Consider the following 20,220-nt stretch of genomic DNA (forward strand, 5'->3'; position numbering starts at 1 on the left):
TGCACGCAGCATGCGAAGACAACGGTTCGCTCAGCATGCAGTGAGCCAAAGAACCCCCAACTCCTTGGCTGATATAGTGTCTCTCCCCACCCTACCACCACCACACAATTTGAATATTTCTTTGAGATTCTTCGGTTTTTCGTGATTGTCAGGGAGCCAGGTGGTGCAGCGGCTAAGTAAGCGGCCAGCTGCAAACTGAAAGCTTACTGGTTTGACCCCCCACCCAGGGGTTCCTCAGAAGCCCAGCTGTCTGTTCTTGCACAGATGTACCATTTTGGGACACCATGGGGCAGGTGTACCCCGCCCTCTAAGGGTTCCTTTATAATCCTGGTGCCAGAGTGGTGCTGCATGGCCGATAGCTGCCAAGTCAGGCGTTCGAAAGCACCAGCCACTCTGCAGGAGAAAGACGAAGCTTTCTCCACCCACAAAGAGTTACAGTCTTGGAAACCGACAGGGGCAGTGCTGCCCTGGCCCATGGGGTCACTGTGAGGTGGAGTCACCTTGATGGCAGTGAGTTTGGTGCTTGGTTGTGTAGGATGACTCAAAAGGAGCTTTGGTGGGATAGTGAGTTGTGCACTAGGATGCCGTGATAGGTTTGTTGTGCCAACTCGGCCAATAGGCAGAGTTCAATTAGGTCGCAGCTTGATTGGAGGGCAACAAGATAAATGGCTTTCTAAGACCTCCCCCTTCTTTCTTCCTCCCTGGTGTAGGACCAGCGTGCTGCTGCTTGAGCTAGTTCTTTGCCTCAGCCGTGTGCTGCACTACCTGTGGACCAAGCCAACTCGTGGATCATGTCCTTAGAACTTGAGATCCTTCAAGACCTGCTTCACCATGCTGCTGGTAAGCACATCACATGAGCTTGAGGCTGGCGGATCCTGTTGCTGGGTATCACTTGGGTTGAAGATCCCATCGGGCCCACTTCGCTGAGCAACTGTGCTACTGACTGTTGCCTATTTTCTCCGAGGGGAGACTCTGCTGTCTACTTCCTTGACCTTGGACCCAGCAGCTCGTGTGCACTGAAGGACTTCTAGTGAATTAACTGTTTCAGGAAAGTGAGTTGAACTGAGCCCTCTGAACAGCTGTGTGGACTAATTAGCTGTTATATCCTTCTCACTGTGTAAATCTATCTTGCTACAATCATAAGGTCTTGGTTTTGTTTCAGAGAACCCTGCCTGATACAGATGCTAGTTGAAAAGTCGGCAGTTCGAAACCACCAGGGGATCCCTGGAATAAAGGTGAGACTTTCTACTCCTGTAACGAGTTAGTCTCAGAAACCCACAGGGAGCGGCTTTACTCTGTTCCATAGGGTCGCCATGCAGCAGAATCGACCTGGGGCAGGGAGTGTGGCTTTGGAATTCGTTTAGGGCTGCTCTGAGTCAGAACTGACTCGATGGCCCGGTCCCAATTTCAGAGCAGGGCTTCATAAAACCAGCCATGTTAAGACCAAACGAATGTCATTTTGTGTCCCTGGGGAGGTTCAGAAGCGGATTGGAGGCAGGGAGGCAGGCAGGGTGTACAAAATGAATCCATGACTAACCGGGTGTGACGAAAGGGTTTTATTCTTTTCAACAAAACAATCCCCCTGGGCTGGGCCCATCACCCAACCGGGCCTTTATCACCTAGGGATTTTTATGGTTATTTCTGATGCATTCACATTTCTCTGTGTGTGTGTGTGTGTGTGTGTACTCTTTTGAAAAGCTGCCAGTTTTCAATTTTTAATTAAAGTCGTAAATAATCTTAATTCTGTCTTAAAAGGTTTATTGTATCTTACTTTTTTTTCTCTCTCTTTTCAATTCTGTCTGCCAGGAAATATTTCAAATGCCAAGGCCTAATGTTGTGAGTCCACAATTAGTATTTCTCCCAGGTCTGGTAACAACATCTGACCATGTAAATCTCCCATGCCGCAGACCCCAGTGGGAGCCTTGGAAATGCGGATCGATGGAATTGGGGCAAACAGTGCTTCTCCTGGGAATGGTATTTCTTTTTGTAGTGGTTCTTGTTGGACAGAGGGACGTTCTTCCTTCGGAGTTCCACAAATGCATTCACTCCGGATTCATAAAGCGTGTTTGTTCTGCCCTCTCCTCCGCCCCCCTACTTGCCAGAGAATGAGAAGGCACCTTAGAATTCAGCAAGGAGAGCTTCGGACTTGCCCCTGACGTTGGCCAAGGAAAGCCAACTAAGGCACTGGCAGGAAACTGATCAGGCAACCCGAGCTAAGTCACTGGAGAGGCAACACCTCATTTTAAGTAAGACACAAGCAGGTCAACATTCACTGATCCGGAGTCTAGGCCAACTCATGGCGACCCTACAGGACAGGGTGGCACTGTCCCATGTGTGTCCACGGTCGTCACTCTTATGGGAGTGGACAGTGTCATCATTCTCCTGAGGAAGGACTGGTGCTTTTGAACTGCCGACCTGGTGGCTGGCAGCCTCACTCAGCCCATTCTGCCGCCAGGGCTCCCGAGAGCAAGCCAAACTCAAACTCACTGCCATCGAGTCGTTGCCAACTCACAGGGACCCTGTGGTGGAGCTGCCCCTGTGGATTTCCGAGACTATAACTCTTGGGGGGAGTCGAAAGCCCAATCTAGCTCCTACAGAGCAGCTGCTGGTTTCAAACTGCTGACCTTGTGGATCACAGCCCAGTGTGTAACCAACACTACGCCACCAGGGCTCTGCCATAGTCGAGAGGAGATAATCTGCTTCTCCAAAGGATGCCCCTTGTTGTCTTGGTTGCCCTTTGAAGGTCGTCTGCAAATTGTCTACAAAACGATAGTCTGTCATCTCACAGTCTGATTTTCTTCTCTTGCAGATGTTTCGAGAATTGTTCAGCCAATTAGCAGCACTCAGGTAGAGGCGACAGCTTCAACCACCCCTGACAGCCTGCCCTGTCTACCCAGATCCCCGTGGTGAACGGACTATGATGGTGTTGCGTCTCCATCCACCGGGCTGCTGTCTCTGTGGGTGTCGCTGAGTTAGCTCTGGCTCGCAGTCCCCATGCCTGTGCTGTACTCACACTCCTGCCTACGCTTGAGCCCATTGCGGCAGCCACTGTGTCTGTCCTTCTCACGGAGGGAGAGCCTTCCTCTTTCTCGCTGACCCTCTCTACTTGACCACGCATGATGTTCTCCAGACTGCTCCCTCCAATAACAGGTCCAAAGTATAGGAGATGAAGTCTCACCATCCTCCCTTCTAAGGCATACCCTGGCTGGACATCCTCCAAGGCAGATCCGTCTCGAGTGGGGCATTCAGTCTTCCACATCCCAGAATTGCTGTTCTCCAGAGAATTGTCCGAGTGGGAGTAGAGTCAAGCCTCACACTTTGGGACAACCTGGGGATGGAAACCCACCAGACCTATGAAACCATAGGGTTAACTGGAACGTTCTTATTTTTAACCCGTGCAGCCTGTTACCTCAAAGGTATAAGATCCGTTCATGTAATGACCGAGGACATCGGTGAGTGGTTCTGCTGAATCGCCGGCAAACGAGCATCCTTAGGAGGAGGACGCTCCTGCGAAGCTGGGGAGGTGAGGCGCTGTTTGACTCGCATCCTCTGGGCAGCTCGTCAGGAAGAGGCCAATCTTTAGAAAAGGGCACCATGTCTGGTAAACTAGGGGGTCAGTGAAAAGGAAGGCAGCCCCCCAGGAGATGGGGTGACTGGAAAGACACAGCAGTGGGCTCACACATGACAATGACCCCAGAAATGACCGGCAAGTCTCCTGCAGTCACCAGGACAGGGAGACAACTCAAAGCCAACAACCCACCGCCACGGTGCAACCACGGCGCGCCATGTGAAGAACACGGGTTGCCCTGACATCTCTACTGACATTGCTCATCCTCTTGGCAGTTCCTGGACTCTTCCAAAAGAGAAGAACAGAGCCAACCCATGCCACCTGGTCATATACGTCATTCACAAAGAGACTGGACGATATTTTTGGTGGGGGCGGGGAATGGAAGCAACCCGAACAACTGACTTGCATGAGAGTTTGTCTGCAATGAGTCCTGAGTCCTTCCAACTGAGCATGTCCTCTCTCAGAGAAGAGGCCGGATCCTTTTCACGGATGACCCTCAGTATGTGGGTTCATGTGTGTGGAACCCCCCCTCCGGGTATGCCAACAATTCCCAGGAATGAAAAAGTGAAAGAGCAAAGAGACCAGGGACCATGCCCCAACATGACAGTGTGATGCCCCTATATATCGCAAAGGAAGGCAAGATTCCCAAGCAGAACTCACAGTGAACCCGAGGGATTCATTCAAGCACTCAGAACAAGTTGAATGTCAAAGAACCTTCCGTTTGCTGAGAAGAATCCATAAATGAGTCAGGTGCTCATCTCAACGCAAATGAAAACATTCCACGGGCCAAGGTCAGGTCAATTTGTCATTGGCCCTGAGCAAGATATACTTACTAATTGAGCCCCACAGTCAAACACCAGGTGCCTGGAAAAGCAGCAAGCTTCCCACCGCTAGAGTAGGTCAGGTGCAGCCTGCCACGCACTTGGAAAGCTGGGGTGGGGCTGGGGGTGGGGACAACAACCACGAGGGTTTGATGATAGACCTTAGTATTCTTCAACATCTGAGCTCTAGTATATTGCATACACGTCTACAGATACAGTAATCCCTTGTTGATGTCAAAGAGTTCGTCGGTTCGAGGCCCTTTCCACGCCATCATGCTAAGGACCTGTTACAGGAAGATCGTCTAGCAGAGTGCTGACTGATGAGCCCTCGAGGAGCAGAGGCCTTGCACAGGGGCTCAAACAAGGGACTCACAGACGCCAAAGTTCAGGAAGATGGCCCACAGTTGGGCAGCACTGGGTTCAGTTGTAAAACCACCGTGAGGCACTGTCCCCTCAAAGGCAACCGTCACCGACAGCCAAAACAAAACCACACTCACTGCCACTGACTCAATTCTGACTCACAGTGACCCTTCAGGACAGAGTAGAACTGCCCCTTGGGGGTTGAGACCAGAACTCTTTATAGGACTAGAAAGCCTCTTCTTTCTCCCTCGTAGCAGCTGGTGGTTTCGAACTTTGCAATTAACAGTTAGGCACATGGCCACTATGCTACGACCCCTTTTAAGAAATGCAGTCTCAGAAGCTTAGGTTAAGGATTGTGCTATATTTATGCTTTATAAGACTCCTTCCTTTTTCATTTCTGCGAAAATCATTTGGGCCATTTGTTAATTAGGTTAAGTATATTTGTTTAAAGCACGAATCACCCACAAGGCATGCTGTTGTTGCTTTTATTCCATTTCCTTTGGCTAGTTACACTGGGTGCTCACAATCTGGGACTCTAGTTCTGGCGACTTTTCACTACTGTTCCCAAACCAACAAGCCATGCCCAGAGATTCCGACCTGGCTCCAACCGCACACGTAAACCAGAGCCTTGATAGCTCAGGGCTGAGCTCCCTCCGAAAATCCATTGCATCTTAAGAAGCCTTAAGCATTCCTGAGGCCCCCAGTAGTACCTGAGTCACCTTGGTGTGCACTTGCTGGCTGGGGGAGTTCCCCACCTTTTTTTTTTCTTTTCAAAATTACCTTTTTCCTGGCTTGTTGCTCTTTGGAAGAATGTGCCTTCACGTGCTTCCGGAGGGAACTGGGGTCTGTGTAGCGTTTGGTACATCCTGGAATTTGGCAAGCATAAGGTTTCTAAATAAGAAAGAAAGAAAGAGACAGCTGTGGTTACGTCATACAGGTTACAGAGTGGCTCAAAGGCTGGTGACTTGAGTGCATGAACTGTTACTAAGTGACTCATGGAAGATGCTGGGTGACACTCATGCACTTTAATGAGAAGGTCCCCTGGATGGGTGTTGCAGCAAAGGGAAGGAGAATCTTCCAAGATGCAGAGAGATGGCTATCTTCCGCAAGGCTTGAGAAAGGGCATCCAAGGAGAACAGGGCGGGGCCTGTGGCAGGGTTGATGGTGGGAGGTGTGGCAGTGTCTGCAACCGTACTTACAGGTGGCAACAATCTTTGTTACTGTCAGAAACTAGGAAGCACAGATTCTTTAGGGGTTCGGGTAAAGAAGCTGTAGAAAAGTCCAGAAAAGACTGGTTGTGTTTCAGAAGAAACCTGATTCAGAGAGAGAAAGAGAGAGAGCACGAGTTAGGAAGGAGACGTGAGAGTAAAGGGACAGGACACAGTAGGTTACGAACAACAAAGACGAGAGGTCAGCGGAAGAAGCAGTCGTTGCAGCCTTGGTGGCTGGCACCCTGGGCGAAAGCCGGGTTTCTGTGGAGGGGCACCCGTTTTGGCAGTGGGATTCCCTCGCCTCCTGGACGTATGCGGGCTGAACTGAAGACTGAGTGGTTCTTGGGCATCCCTGGGCTTGGCACACCGCTGTTTCCGTTACTAATCAAGCTCTTTCCTGTGGGTGCCACTCTGGGGCAGCCAGTGGAAGGTAAGTGGACCTAAATTTAAATCACCAATCCTTCAAGCGACAAGAGTTGGCCGCTCAAAATCAGTATTTAATTCCGATATAACTTTCAAAAAGCTTCCAACCAACTACATCCTTGTGATTCTAACTCACAGGGACCCTTTGTAAGGCTTCCTACACCAGCGGTTCTCAACCTTCCTAATGCCGTGACCCTTTAAGACAGTTCCTCATCTGGTGGTGACCCCCAACTATCAAATGATTTTTGTTGCTACTTCATCACTGTAATTTTGCTGCTGTTATGAATGAGGCGACCCCTGTGAAAGGGTCGTTCCACCCCCCAAAGGGGTCGCAACCCACAGGTTGAGAACCGCTGTGACCTACACTATCAGCCCCCATGGGTGCAGGCAGCCTCATCTTTGCCCTACAGAGAAGCCGGGGTTCGGTCAGCCCACCCTGTGGTTAATGGATCGATGCCTAACCACCAGCGCCACCAGAGCTGCGCAGTTTGCCTGAGTCTGTACAAGAATTAAAGTAGGGATCTGAGAATTTCATTTCAGAGACTATGATGATTTTAGAAAACTTAATAGAAACACTTTCCCTCTGCCCAAAATAAAAACGGCCTAGTTTTTAAAGGACTTGCATTATGCGGAATCATAAAATTATCTTAGATAACTTCCCTTAAAAGTTTGAAAGATGGAGTTTTCTTTTAAATTTCAAAATGCGTCGCTAAAATTCGTGGAAAGCTACAAAGAATACCGTGGAATCCTGGCAGAGAGGTCGGGAAGATGGAAGCGATTTCTGCAGGCTGCCTAAGCCCAGGAAGCTCGCCCTTCCGTGGTAAAGGTAAGTAACAAATTAGAAAACGGATTGGATTCTACCCAGGCCAGTTTTAACACTAGTCTTCTGCCTTGTCAAAACCCCATTTACTCTCCCAATGTCTTCAGCGACTAGTCTGCTATTTCTGACCTCATGAAACCCAACTCAGTGACATAGTGACTGCCTGTTGGGCTGCTAACCACAGGGTCAGCAGTTCATAAGCCACCAGCTGCTCCGTGGCTTTCTACTCCTGTAAAGATTTGGTCCCAGAAGCCCACAGGGCGCTGCTGCCCTGTCCTCTGGGGTTGCTTGGAGTCTGCATCGACTCGATGGCAGGGAGTTTGTATGGAGAAGATTCTTCCGGGATCCCACAGCTCAAAGGTTATTTCAGGTATTTACGAGACAGGCTCTATAAACCATAACTCTTGTACGGATCAAAAACAAGCAGATAAACAAAGGCCAAAGTCACTGGCATCGAGCAAATTCTAACTCCTAGTGACCCTGCAGGACCCTTCGGGGTTTCCTAGCAAGACGGGGGAGGAGAGGCTGGTGGGCTGAAACTGCTGGTTAACAGCCCGTGTGGCTGACCCACTGCGTCCGAGTACATTTCCACACTCGCTGAACAAAGCGGACGGGGCACCGTCGCTGAAACGACGTCTATCAACACGACCCCCCAGCTGCTCTCGGGTGCATTCTGGCGCACAGCAACCCCACCGCATAGCCGAGGCCGTCACCTTCAGATCGCCGGGCCAAGGAGTCGGTGGGTGGGTTTGAGCTGCCCAGATTTTAGGTTAGTAGCGGAGAGCTCGTCCACCGCACCACCGGGGCCTGGTGTGGCCAGCGCAGAGGTGTCTAAAACGTGCAGCTAAACACGGCAAGGTGGCATCAGAAGAATCTGCAATATGCATGAGAAGATGCGTAGCCTTTGCTGTGTCTTTTCAACGGTCCCCTCTCTGGCGTAGTTTAATAATAGCAGAATGTGAACACTGCAAAAACATTGTCATGAATACATGATTTGCAAGAACCGGGCTGGGAGAGCCGCGCTGTGTATTAATAGATTTGTCCCACCGGCTCCGCTAAGCAGAGTGAAGTCTCCTGTCGCCTGGAGGTCCATCGCAAGGAACGAGCCCCGCAGTCGGGCGAGGGCAAGGGGGGAGCAGGCAAAAGGCATTGGCCAAGGAGCCAACGGGCCCAGCACGTGGAGAGCAGAGGGCGTCATAAGGAAGAGCCCTTGCTGCCTCTGGGGTTATGTCAAAGGCTCCTTCCTGTGAACACAGGGGCAGCTTCGAAACCCACGCCTCGGGAGGGCTGCACTGGTTCTTCTTTGACCCCTTAAAGGTGTTAATGCCGGGGAGTCTCAGAGCAAAAGACCAGATTCGCCCTCAAAACCCACGCCAGCAAAAAGAAAAGAATCAGGGTACAGAAAACAAAACAACATTTAAAAACCTTCCCAATCCTGTGGGTGGGCCCTGTTGAATGGGTTCCGACTCCCAGCCACTCCAGGAGCATTGGAAGGAAACGCCGCCCCAATCCCATACCACCCGCATCACCGCGGGTCTGTGTGAGCCCGTGGAGCCACGGTGCCGTGCCATCTCCTTGCGGGGCTTCCTCTCAGTACCCTCTTCTCACGGGGGAAGCAGGCAGTGAGAGTTTAAAACGCCTGCTCATGTTAATATGTCTTAGGAATGCCCACCCCCCTCCTCCGTCTCTAGTGGTTATTCTCTGCATCTAAACGGACTCTGCCACAGCTCAGGCTCTGGTGGTGCAGGTGGTTAAGCGCACCCACAGGAGAGGGAGCTCTGGCTTCTCCCATAAAGACGGGAGCCGTAAAGCCCTACGGGGGCAGCTCTGCTTGGTCACACGGGTCACTGCGAGTTGAAATCGGCTTGAAAGATGAAACTGTCTTTGGAGTCCTGGTGGCATCGCGGTTCCGTGTTAGGCTGCTAACTAACTGCAAGGTCAGCAGTTCGAAACCACCAGCTGCTCCGAGGGGGACAGATGGGCTTCCTATACCTGTAAAGAGTTCCAGTCTTAGAAACTCACAGGACTGTCCGACCTACTCTTTCCTAAAGTGCCTTAACCACTGTGTCACCAGGGCACCTGCTTTAACATCGAGGTGGTCAAGTCCCTCTCTCGTCCCAGGAGCTGTAAGACTGAAGATGACCAACAAGGATGCCTGCCTGGTGCCTTTGTCCCTCGACTACGCTCTACTCCTGTTGTCCTCAGCCTTGTCCCTGTCACCTGAAGACCCTGAGGCCAAAGCCCTTGGTGTCCCTGGGCCGGGCTGGGAGGTGACAAGCCCCTGCCATTCTCACAGTGTCCAGGTGCGTCCGCTGGTGCTTGGCGCGATCGCTGGAGTTGCTGAAAGCCTTCTGGCAGCCCGGGTGCTGGCACAGGTACGGCTTCTCGCCCGTGTGGCTCCGCAGGTGGATCTTGAGGTTCTCCAGCCGGGAGAAGGCCTTCTTGCAGCCTTCAAACTGCCGAGAAAACACAGTAGGTGGTTGGTGAGAGGACTGTGAGTGTTTGGGTCTGAAGTGACAGGGAATCGCCCTCACAATGTCCTTAGTTTGCCCGTGGCTGAGAACCATCAAGTCAGGAACAATCTGACTTCTACAGGTACCCGTGTGCCTGCCTGACTCTCCACACAGCACACGTGCCACCTCTTACATCCGCTCTGGGCCCCACGCTGATTTCTGTGATCAGTTATGTCAGAGCAAATCCACAGTGAGCCATCTGGCCCGTTAACAAAAATACAGCAGTGCGTGTCTCAAAGATTTATTAAAAAATTAACACACGTCTCCATGCCCGAAGTGCTCTGAAAGTCAGGATGGAAGGAGGGAGGATGAAACTTCCTGACAACTAAGAAAAGAACCAGGGGAGCGAGACCGATGTGGGCGAGAAAAAGCTGGACCTGGCTGAGACCTCAGGGAGAGAGAGGGGTGCGCCGGCTGCCCCCCAGCTAGGTGCTCGACAACCCCAGGAGCGACCTGGTGGAGATGGGGCGGGGGTCGAGCCCAGTGAGACGAGGGGGTTAACATGCCTAAAAGGGACGACCGGCACACATCCTTAAAGTGCTTGGCAGTGAACCGAGTGGCCGGAGGTTCACGTCCATCCAGAGGCGCCTCGGAAGAAGTGCGTGGTGACAGGACAGGAAGACAGGGGATTCAGTGCTGAGTTTTAGGGAAGACCCACTCCTGGCTATTGCGTTCCTAGCGACCCCGTCGGACAGAGCGCAGCCGCTCCGTACGGCGTCCACAGCCAGGCGTCTTTACCGAAGCAGCTACCTTGGCTTCCTCCTTCGGAGTGGCTGGGGGTTAGAAACGCCAACTCCCCGGCGCGCAGCCGAGCACTTTAACCGCTGTGCACAGCAGAGGCGTGGCTGGAAGAGGAGCAACTCAATTTGTGCTAAAATCATCTTCCAAATAAAGGAAGCCTTTTTGGTTTCTGCCCCTCCTCCTTAGGAAATCCTGCCATCTAACTTGTGAGTGGAAGACCTGAAAGTGAACGGTGACGATTCGCAGGCCTGTTTCATCAGACTGTCGGTGATCTTTACTGAGGGAATTGTGCACCTAATCTCTTCTGTCTGTGGGCAAAATGCCAGCTATTATTATGGGGCCAAAGTGATGCCTATCCTTGACTTCACAATCTGATTTTAAAAAGGAATGTGTTACAACAATGAAAAGTTTTTTGTTTTTAAAGGAAATATGTTCGAGAAAGTCTGTCAATAAAGCATAAAGGTGAGACCGGAATGTATCATTTAACTGTCTCCAAAAAATCAGGCAGGCAAAATGAACTCACTGCCAGGAAGTAGATTCTGACTCACAGCTGCCCTATATAGGACAGGGCAGACTGTCCCTGAGGGTGTCCAAACTGAACTCTACAGAAGTAACGAAGCCTCGTCTTTGACCCAAGGAGTGTATGGTGGTTTCAAACTGCCGACCTTGTGGTTAGCAGCCCAAAGTGTAACCACTATGCTACCAGGGCTCTTTCAATTCCTTTCAAGTTCCCACTGGATGGGACCTGTGGGAAGGAGAGAGACCAGAAAGCAAGCGTGATAGGTTAAAAGGGATTATGAAGAGAAACGACAGTGTGTGTGTGTGTGTGTGTGTGTGTGTGTGTGTGTGTGTGTGTGTGTGTGTGTGTGTGTAGGGGGAGTGTACGGGACAGAACGGAAGGGAAGTGAAAACATTCACAATGGGTTTCCATTCTAGTGAGCAGGCATCACTTGAACCTCCTTAATCCCTTCACATGTTAGGGGCACTGCCTAAGTGCCTATGAAGGAAGGGGCAGGCACAGCTGGCCAGGGTGGCTCTTTGAATTTCCCCCCTTGCAGCAAGCAAGGATGAAGACGGGCCTCTCACCACGGGCCAGCACGCTATCCCCTTCAGCTATGCGGATGCTGCAGGCTGGGATATTTTAAGACATTTCTGAAAGTTGCACTTCTTACTTGATTGAGAGTTATACACGTTTCGAAGACATATGCTGGTTTATTTCAATTTTGATATTTTGCTTAAAATAATTTGGGTGTTTTCCTGACTGCGAGTTCACATAGAAATAAATTTAGACGGCGCAGAAGATGACTGCCAATGAACCCAGCTACTCTGTCCGCCGAGGGAAGGCCCAGCTAAGCGGCTCTGGGCAGGAGGGCAGGAGGAGGAGGTTGGAGGCAAGCACTTGTTTGCTCAAGACGGCCTCAAATCAGACAGGCATGGGTCAGTTCCTCTTTTTTCAGATGGTGCTGGCCAAGGACGCAGTGCAAAGGGCTGGGGCTCAGCTTATGTAACTTGAAATCACCTAGAGCAGTGGTTCTCAACCTTCCTCATGCTGCGACCCTTTCACACAGCTCCTCATGTTGTGGTGGCCCCCCAAGCATAAAATTATCTTCGTTGCTACTTCAGCACTGTAATTTTGCTACTGTTCTGAATCGGGCGACCCCTGTGAAAAGGTGATTCAACCCCCAAAGGGGTCACGACCCACAGGTTGAGAACCACTGACCTAGAGGTCCACACATAGGTCTGAAACGAATGTGGGGCTTTGCGAACGCCAAGCACAGAGCCCAGATCCTTGCAAGGGCTTAAAAAGAAAACTTTTTGTAGATTAGATTCCTTTCAGGGCCAGATCTGGGGATGCACACCCAAACATGGCAGACCCCTGAACCAGTCTCCCCGGATCGTGGTCTGGGAGAAGGCTACTCCAATGGGGTGTGGAAAAGCACACTGGGATTGTTCATGGAGGATTCAGTGAGGGTTGGCAGAACGTTGTGTGCCAGGGAGGAATCTGAAACGGACACGCCCTAGAACGAATTCAGATTGTCCACTTGACCAGAACTCGCCTGGATGTGGACTAGCGCCTCCCAGTGCAGCGTCCAGTGAGAAGTCAGCTAACCCCTACTGCCCTAGCTATGAACAGAAGCACTACTCAAAGCAAAGGAGCTGTTCATGCAAGCCACTGGACTTGAGCCTCATTTCAAACACCTGGGTCATTGCTTAAAATATCACCTACCGCCAACTTTTTCCAGTATGGTTTGTAACTCAATGTACGGCAAATCAAAGTTCTTCATAAGTGGACCAGTAGGTCCCATCATACGAAATGGCCAAGACTGAACTTGTCAAAGATTTCATCCTGGTTGGAGCCTCAATCAAAGCTATGGAAGCAGCAGTCAAGAGATCAAAAAACGTATTGCCTTGGGTACATCTGCTGCACGAGACCTCTTTCGAGTGTTGAGAAGCAGAGATGATACTTTCTGGACTGAGGTGTACCTGACGCCAGGCAAAGTATTCCCAACAGTCTCGTAGGCATATGAAAGTTGGTCAGTGAATAAGGAAGACAAGAAGAATCAATACTGCTGAATGAGGATACTGGTTAAAAATATTGATTTCTTTAATGCTTCCTTCCCCCGCTATCATGGCCCCAGTTGGGCTTCATAAATCTATTAGACTAGTGTATATACATTGGTACATATAAGAGCTTTCGACACACAGAATCCAGGATAGATAAACCCTTAGAAGCAGTAATGGGAGTAACAATCCTGGGAGGGCATAGGAAGGGAGGGGAGGAGCTATTGGATGCATAATTCCCCTTGAGGGGAATAAATAACAGAACTGTGGGTGAAGGGATACATCAGATAGTGTAAAATATAAAAATAATAATAACAATAATATATCTTATTAAGGGTTCACGAAGGTGTAGGGTGGGGGCAATAAAGAGGAGCTGATATCAAGGGGCTGAAGTAGAAAGAAAATGCTTTGAGAATCTGTACAAGTTCACCTGATGTAATTGATTTATGAATTGTTATGATATCTGTAAGCGTCCCCAATCAAATGAACAATAAATTAAAAACAGAATATGGAAAACTTGGAAGCGCGGATGGAGAGGCTTCCTCTCATGAACTTGGACAGGTTGTCAGGAGAGGCACGTCCTTGGAGAAGGACGTCGTGCTTGGTAAAGCAGAGGGGCAGCGCAGAGAGGAAGACACTCAAGACCCTCAGCAAGGTGACCCAACCCAGTGACCACAACACTGGACTCAGACACAACCACAGGCGTGAGGAAGGCGCAGGATGGGGCGGTGTTTGGTTCAACTGCACATGGGGTGACTGGCTGGGGGCCGGAACCCACTTGATAGAACCTACCAACAAGAACACGGGCACCAAGCCGACTCCCATTCAGAGCTACCCTGGGGCACTGCCCCTTTGGGCATCTGAGCCTTTCCTATCTTGACCCGAGCAGAGAGCCTACCGCATCTTTCTCCCTGGGAGCAACTGGTGGGTTAGAACCACTGACCTTATAGCGAGGAACCTGCTCTCCCAGCATGACTCCCTCTTTAAAATACCAGGAGAGAAAAAAAAGGAGGCACCATGTTGAAAAACAACAAACCTTTCTCTATAACTCCTGGGGACTCCGTCGATGTGGGGGTAAACTGTCCCCCATCAGTTTCCACGGCCGGTCACCAGGGCTGGCTCCCAGGTGCCTCAGGGAGGCTTCAAACTAGCACAACCGGGAGGTGAGCAGCCAGCTGCTGCACTGAGCACGTGGGTTGGCGACTCGGGAAGACCTTCCAAGTAGTGGAAAGCTGGCTGTTCTCTGATATCTCCTCGACCACAGCAACAACCATGAAAACAACAACAGAAACTGCCAGGAGACAGAAGAGCCTCTGTCAGTTACTGCAGGTACAGTGATAGAGCTTCGACCCCAGCAAGTTTGACTCCTCGGAGCTGTATGAATAAACAAAACCAGAGAAGCCCAGCCCGGTTGCCATTGTGCGCATTCCACTCCTGGGGAACCCGTGTGCATCCCAGTACATGTGTGCTCCATAGGGGTTCCAAGGGCTGACTTCAGAGGTAGAGTCCGGCATCTCTGGGTGGATTCGAACCGCCAAACTTTGGTGTTAACAGTCCAACAACACTTAGAGGATACTGAATAAAGGCAAACCTGCTGCTATAGAGTCCATTCTGAGCCATCCAACCGATCCACCACAACATCGAGTGGATGCCAATGCATCCTAGGGCTGTATGCCTCTACGGAGACAGGCAGCCTCCTCCTGCTCCTGCAGAGCAGCTGCTGGGTTTGAACCACTGGCCTTACATGGATGCAAGACACAAACCCTCATGACTCTCGTTGAAAATACACGAAGAACTCCTGAGCCCCCAAACAGAGCAATCAGGCACCACAGACCTATGACTCAACCCAAGGATGTCCCTCTGCCCAGACAGTTCCACCCAAGGTCCATAGGTTCAAGTCAGCACCAATACACGAAAAAAGATACATACATAAAAACTAAGCTTTAGGTGGACCTACCAATGATTGTGGACATGTTGTCGGGAGACCAGTCCCTGGAGAAGGACATCATGTTTGGCAAAGTAGAGGAAGGCCTTGCATGAGCTGGGATGACCACTATGGGCTGAAGCACAGGGACAGTTGTGAGGATGGTGGGCAGGTTTTGGCCGATGGTGCATAAGGTTCCTGTGGGTCAGGACAGACTGGATGACACCCACAACCCCAAGAACAACCATGGCTGTGGAGGAGCCCTGGTGGGGTAGTGGGTTATGCATGTGCTAACTGCAAGGTCGGCCGTTTGAAACCACCAGCTGCTCCACAGGAGAAAGATGGACCTCTCTGTCCCCTTAAAGAATGACAGGCGAAGAAGCCCACAGGCACCGTTCTACCCTGTGCTGTGGGCACTATGGGTCAGCACCGACTCAGTGGCAAGGGAGTGGATGGAAGATGGTTATGGAATATGTCACAGCACATTCTTGGACTTTTTGGTCAAATGGATGATTTTTTTCTTCTTTTTGATGGCTGCTGACTGACCCCCAGGGCCACCATGAGTCCACCTGGACTCAATGGCACACAACAAAACAACAGGTTTTCTAAGGAGTCCTGGTGGCGCAGTGGTGAAGCACCTGGTGGCTGACCAGAAGGTAAGCGGTCGGACCCCACCAACTGCCCTGTAGGGCGGAAGATGAGGCTGGCTGCTCCGGAAAGATGACATCCTGGGAAGCCCCTGGGGGCGGTTCTCCTGTGTCCTCATGGTCTGTGATGAGTCGGCAACAGGTCACTGGGACAGCAGCTCTTGAGGGTCATACAAGTGACCAGGGGATTCAGGTGCCGGGAGTTGATGAGCTAAGGAATGCTCTCCTCAGCACCAAGCTACCCACTACTATTGAGTGGATTCTGACTCAGAGCGACCCCCTAGGGCAGGGCAGAACGGTCCTTGTAGGCTTCTAAGACTGGCTTCTTTATGGGAACAGAACACCTCGTCTTTCTCCAGAGGGGTGGCTGGTGGATTCAAACTGCTGACCTTGTGGTGAGCAGTCCGACATGTACTCACTATGTCTCCAGGGCTTCTCTGAAATGGCACAGCCATCGAGAATCCCATGAAGTGCAGCTGGACTCTGCACGCATGGGCTCGCCCGTCACGTGTGGGAGCCCTGGGGTACGACGGCCATCACTCCATCTGCATTCACACTGAAAGCCATCCTCTGACCCAGGCCACAGAGCCTCTGGGCGATGGGAACGCTGAACAGGCTCGGTGCTCACGGAGGGGGATGGGGGTTGAACCCACCTGGAGAAACTTGAAACATGGAAACCTCTAGGTGAAAAATGAGCTGCCTGTCGGAAACAGTGCTACTCAATGGCTCAGAAGTCACCTGGAGTCAGAGTCCAGGTGGCAGTGCCGGGGAGGCGCCAGGGGCCGTCCAGGTGGCTCCGACTCACACAGGCTCGGTGTACAGCAGAATGAAGCACCGCTGGTCCTGCACCATCCTCCCTGTGGTTAGGTGGGAGCCGGTGGCTGCTGCCACCAGTGTCTAGCCATCTCCTTGAGGATCTTCCTGGTTTTCCCGGGCCCTCTACTTTGCCAGGCATGCTCCCCTTCTCCATGGCCTGGTCCCTCCAGGTATCCCGGAAGACATGCTTGAAAGGCCGACTTTCAGCTGACAGTGTGCAAACAGAGGGCTGGTTGGCTCTGTAACGGGAGTGCTCCTAGGTTCCCTCCGTGGCCCCGTGGCCAGCACACATGGAGCATCCCCCTGCCCAGTGTACCCCCCCTGCCACCAGGACCCACTGAGGAGGTGACATCACCCCCAGGTGGCTTCACAGAGACTGTGAGTGACAGAACTTCAGGTTTACCCACGCAGCCCGAGACCGCACGCTCTGAGGTTTTCCAATAACACACTTTCATGAAAAGTATGAGTTGTCTTCAGCCTTGCCGAGAACCCAGGCTTCCACCTCCCTGCTCATTTAGGAGGTTGTCCCATATTCTGAGGCCTGTAATCACCACCTATAGATATTGGCTTGATTATGAATTGTTGACATTAAGTGGCAAGGAGGCGACCTTTGAAATCGCACTTTCCCTTTCTATCAGGGGCTTTTGTGTAAGGTTCTGGAAATGAAAGGCTCATTAGATGCCATTAAAACAGGATTTATTCCATATGTATAACCAATAATCAAGTCGACGTGTCCTCCCTCCCCTCATCAGCTACTCCGCGCTGGGGAAGCACAGGTTCTTCTTCAAAGCAGTAGGGGCAGGGGACCTTTCCTGGTCAGGTTTCTACCCCATCGCCAACGTCAACAGAACCCAATCAGGAAGGAGGCGGGGGCGCTGGGCAGGCTTGGAAAAATACACATTTGATTTCAATTAAGGCTCCGTGTTTACGACCCTTGGAGGTATACGCTTTGACGATTCCATCAGTCAAGACCAATTAATCCCATTAGGGACGGTTGCCGCCGTGAGCCGTGAGATGCGGATGAATTACACCCTCGCCCACATCTCCACGGCAGCTCGGAGACAACAGAGCTGAAAGGCAGCTAGGAAAAGCCGCAGATCCTCTCTGCACCTCAGTTCCCTCCCAAGGTGACTTGGACGAGAACCGTAGAGGTCAAGTCTTCTTCACCAAGGGCAGACCCCTCCCATGGTGTCAAGAGCAGGAGGCTTGCAAAGAGGGGGATCAGAGGGACGAGTGCAGGGCCACCTCCTACCCCTGAGAAACGAGGGGCTCCCCGGGCATGGCTGTAGCTGGGTCTTGCTTCTACGAGTCAGCAGTTCATAGCCACCGGCCGCTCCTTGGGAGAACGATGAGGCTGTCTGCTCCCATAAAGACTGACCGTCCCAGAAACCTTCCATGGTGTGGCTGTGAGTTGGAATCCACTTGACAACGGTGGATTTGGTGTGGGGTGTAGATGGCTAGGATGTGTGGGTCTCCTTTTGGGTGTGCGTGAAATGGTTGTTCTATAACTCTGCTCCCCAGCAAGGCAGAAAACCCACACCAAACCCCCAAACCAAACTCACTGCCATCGAGTTGATGCCGACTCATAGCGACCCTGCAGAAGAGGGTAGAATGGTCCCTGTGAGTTTCTGAGCCTCTCACAGAGCAGTCTACTGGAATAGAAATCCCATCTTTCTCCCACAGGCGAATGCCTCGTGGTTTCAACCCGCAGATGCGCAGATGGTGCGCAGGGCAGCCCAACGCATCACCACCACGCCACCAGCGTGCCTCACTAAGCATCAGTTGTGTTTTTGTTTGCTGGGGCCGTGATGCCTTGCCGCCTCTATAGAAGCTTCGAGAACTCTGTCTGCATCCTGGGGGACTGAGCAAACCCTTCTCTGACTGCACCCTTTCCAGATGTGAGCTCCAGGGTCGCAGATCCACATCGAACAGGATACTCGCAATACGCCACCCACACTGCCGTCGGTCAGTTCCCACTCCACCGCCCCGAGGGTTTCTGAGGCTGGACATCTTTACGGAAGCCGACTGCCACCTCCTTCTCCCTCCCTCGGAGTAGCTGGTGGGTCTCCAAATGCCAACCCTTTACCCAGTACCTCAACGGGCACCTTCTTCACATCTAAAGGAGAAGGAGCCTTTAGGCTGCCCTGCACGTGCTGAGCAAATTGGCCGTCCAACATGACAGGCCAAGAAAGAGTTCTGACGAGGGAGCATCTCCGATAAAGAACGAAGATCTTTGGCCCTGGTCTTATACTTGTATGCCCCTCAGTCAAGGGCCCCCCAAAAGCAGATCGGGCAATTTCCCATGATGCCTCTGCCAACAGCCCTCCAGCCCACCCCTGCCAGAGGGAGGCAGAGCCTGGAAGCCCGGGTCCCAGGTTTGACAAAGTCTAGCTCCAGGGTAGTCTGGCTCTTTGGTCCTGGACCACTGGCTGCCCTGTCACCATAGCCTCTGATGACAAAGGAGTGTCACGCTACTACTTGTCACCCGCTTCTCTTAGGGGCTGGCATGCCTGATTTCATGGAGAAGCGATAGGTTTATTTACTCTGAGATTTCTCAACACGCCTGCTGAATTCTGTCATCTCCTGACTGCGGGAGGCCGCAGTATGGTTGCTGGCATGCACAGATCTCCCTGGCAAATGTAGGCACGTCACACGGGTGCGCCCATAGGTGCAGACACGTGCAGATACTCCATGGGTGCCACGTGGGCATGCACTGTCCCATCAGCACCCAGGTCCTGCTGGGCCCTGGAGTAAAGGGGGTGCTACAAATCAAGCAGGAAACGGAAATCCACGCACAATGGGGGTGATCTACCAGAAATTTACTCACAAGGCCCAAAACCAACCAAACAAAAACCAGGTGCTTCCTGCCAAATCTGTCTTCTGATTCGACACGTGGCCCCAGCCACCTCTGGGAAGAGAGGGGCTGGAAAAATGGGCTGACAAAAGTGTACCTTCCACTTTCAAATGCCAAATGTTCACTGCTGAGCCCAGGGTGGCGAAGAGGATGCGAGGAGCCTTCCCGCAACCAAAGCCCTCGGCTTCCATCAGGCGGCACCTCTCCTTCTCGCTCAGTCAGCAGCAACATCCATGCTGGGGAGGTGGTCAGCAGCACAGGGCAGAACTGGGGCCTGCAGGAGCCATGGTGGCCCTGGCTGAGCAGTGAGCCCAGCCCGGTGCTGGCCGCAGCCCTGGGGGGTCCCTGTGCTGCTGTTCTCTGGGACGGCTCCCACTGGATCACCCACACTCCCTCGATCACTTTCTGAAGACGTCTCTCAGCTTTCCTGAATGATTTTTCCCATTTCTGTAGGTGCGCTGGTGGTGTAGGAGTTATGTGTCGGGCTGCTCGTCGAAAGGTCAGCAGTTTGAAACCACCAGCTGCTCCCAGATACATGACTCACCGGTTATATTTTGCCCCCCCCCCATATTTCTTGCAGCATTCTAACCACACACGAAACGAAACCCCCATGAGAGAGCCAAGCGATTCACTTGACTGTTTTCCTTTTCTTGTAAACTTCGTGCCCTCCCATATTTTCCAACGTTCTGACTCTAGGACTCTGCTATTGCTGACAGAGGACCTGTGGTGGGAAGATCTAGCAGTCATCGTAGTTAACCATGACTTATGTTCCCATGACCGCTCGAAGCTCCTTAGTGGATGTCCTTCTGCTGCTTTAGTCATGCATTACATTCAACCAAATGTTCTCTAACCTGAGTTAAAATATGTCAGCATACTTTCCTGCAGCTTGATTAGCTAAGTAAATCTACATCTAGTTTAAGCTGTTTTCTAAAATGATCTAAACAGCCACTTTGAAATGTC

General features: G+C 51.7%; 1 protein-coding gene across 3 annotated transcripts in view; it reads right to left on the reverse strand.

Moving 5' to 3' along the window:
• GLIS3 (GLIS family zinc finger 3) overlaps positions 1 to 20,220 on the reverse strand; it is a 439,975-nt gene that overhangs the window by 93,104 nt on the left and 326,651 nt on the right. For all 3 annotated transcript variants that reach the window (XM_075559880.1, XM_075559879.1, XM_075559878.1), the window contains 2 exons: positions 9,498 to 9,659; positions 5,530 to 5,640 (listed from right to left, as the gene is read on the reverse strand). In XM_075559880.1, the coding sequence (XP_075415995.1) occupies positions 5,530 to 5,640; positions 9,498 to 9,659 (273 nt within the window). The remainder of the gene's footprint in view (positions 1 to 5,529; positions 5,641 to 9,497; positions 9,660 to 20,220) is intronic.

Source organism: Tenrec ecaudatus, chromosome 10 (genome assembly GCF_050624435.1).
Source record: "Tenrec ecaudatus isolate mTenEca1 chromosome 10, mTenEca1.hap1, whole genome shotgun sequence".
Lineage (NCBI taxonomy): Eukaryota > Metazoa > Chordata > Mammalia > Afrosoricida > Tenrecidae > Tenrec > Tenrec ecaudatus.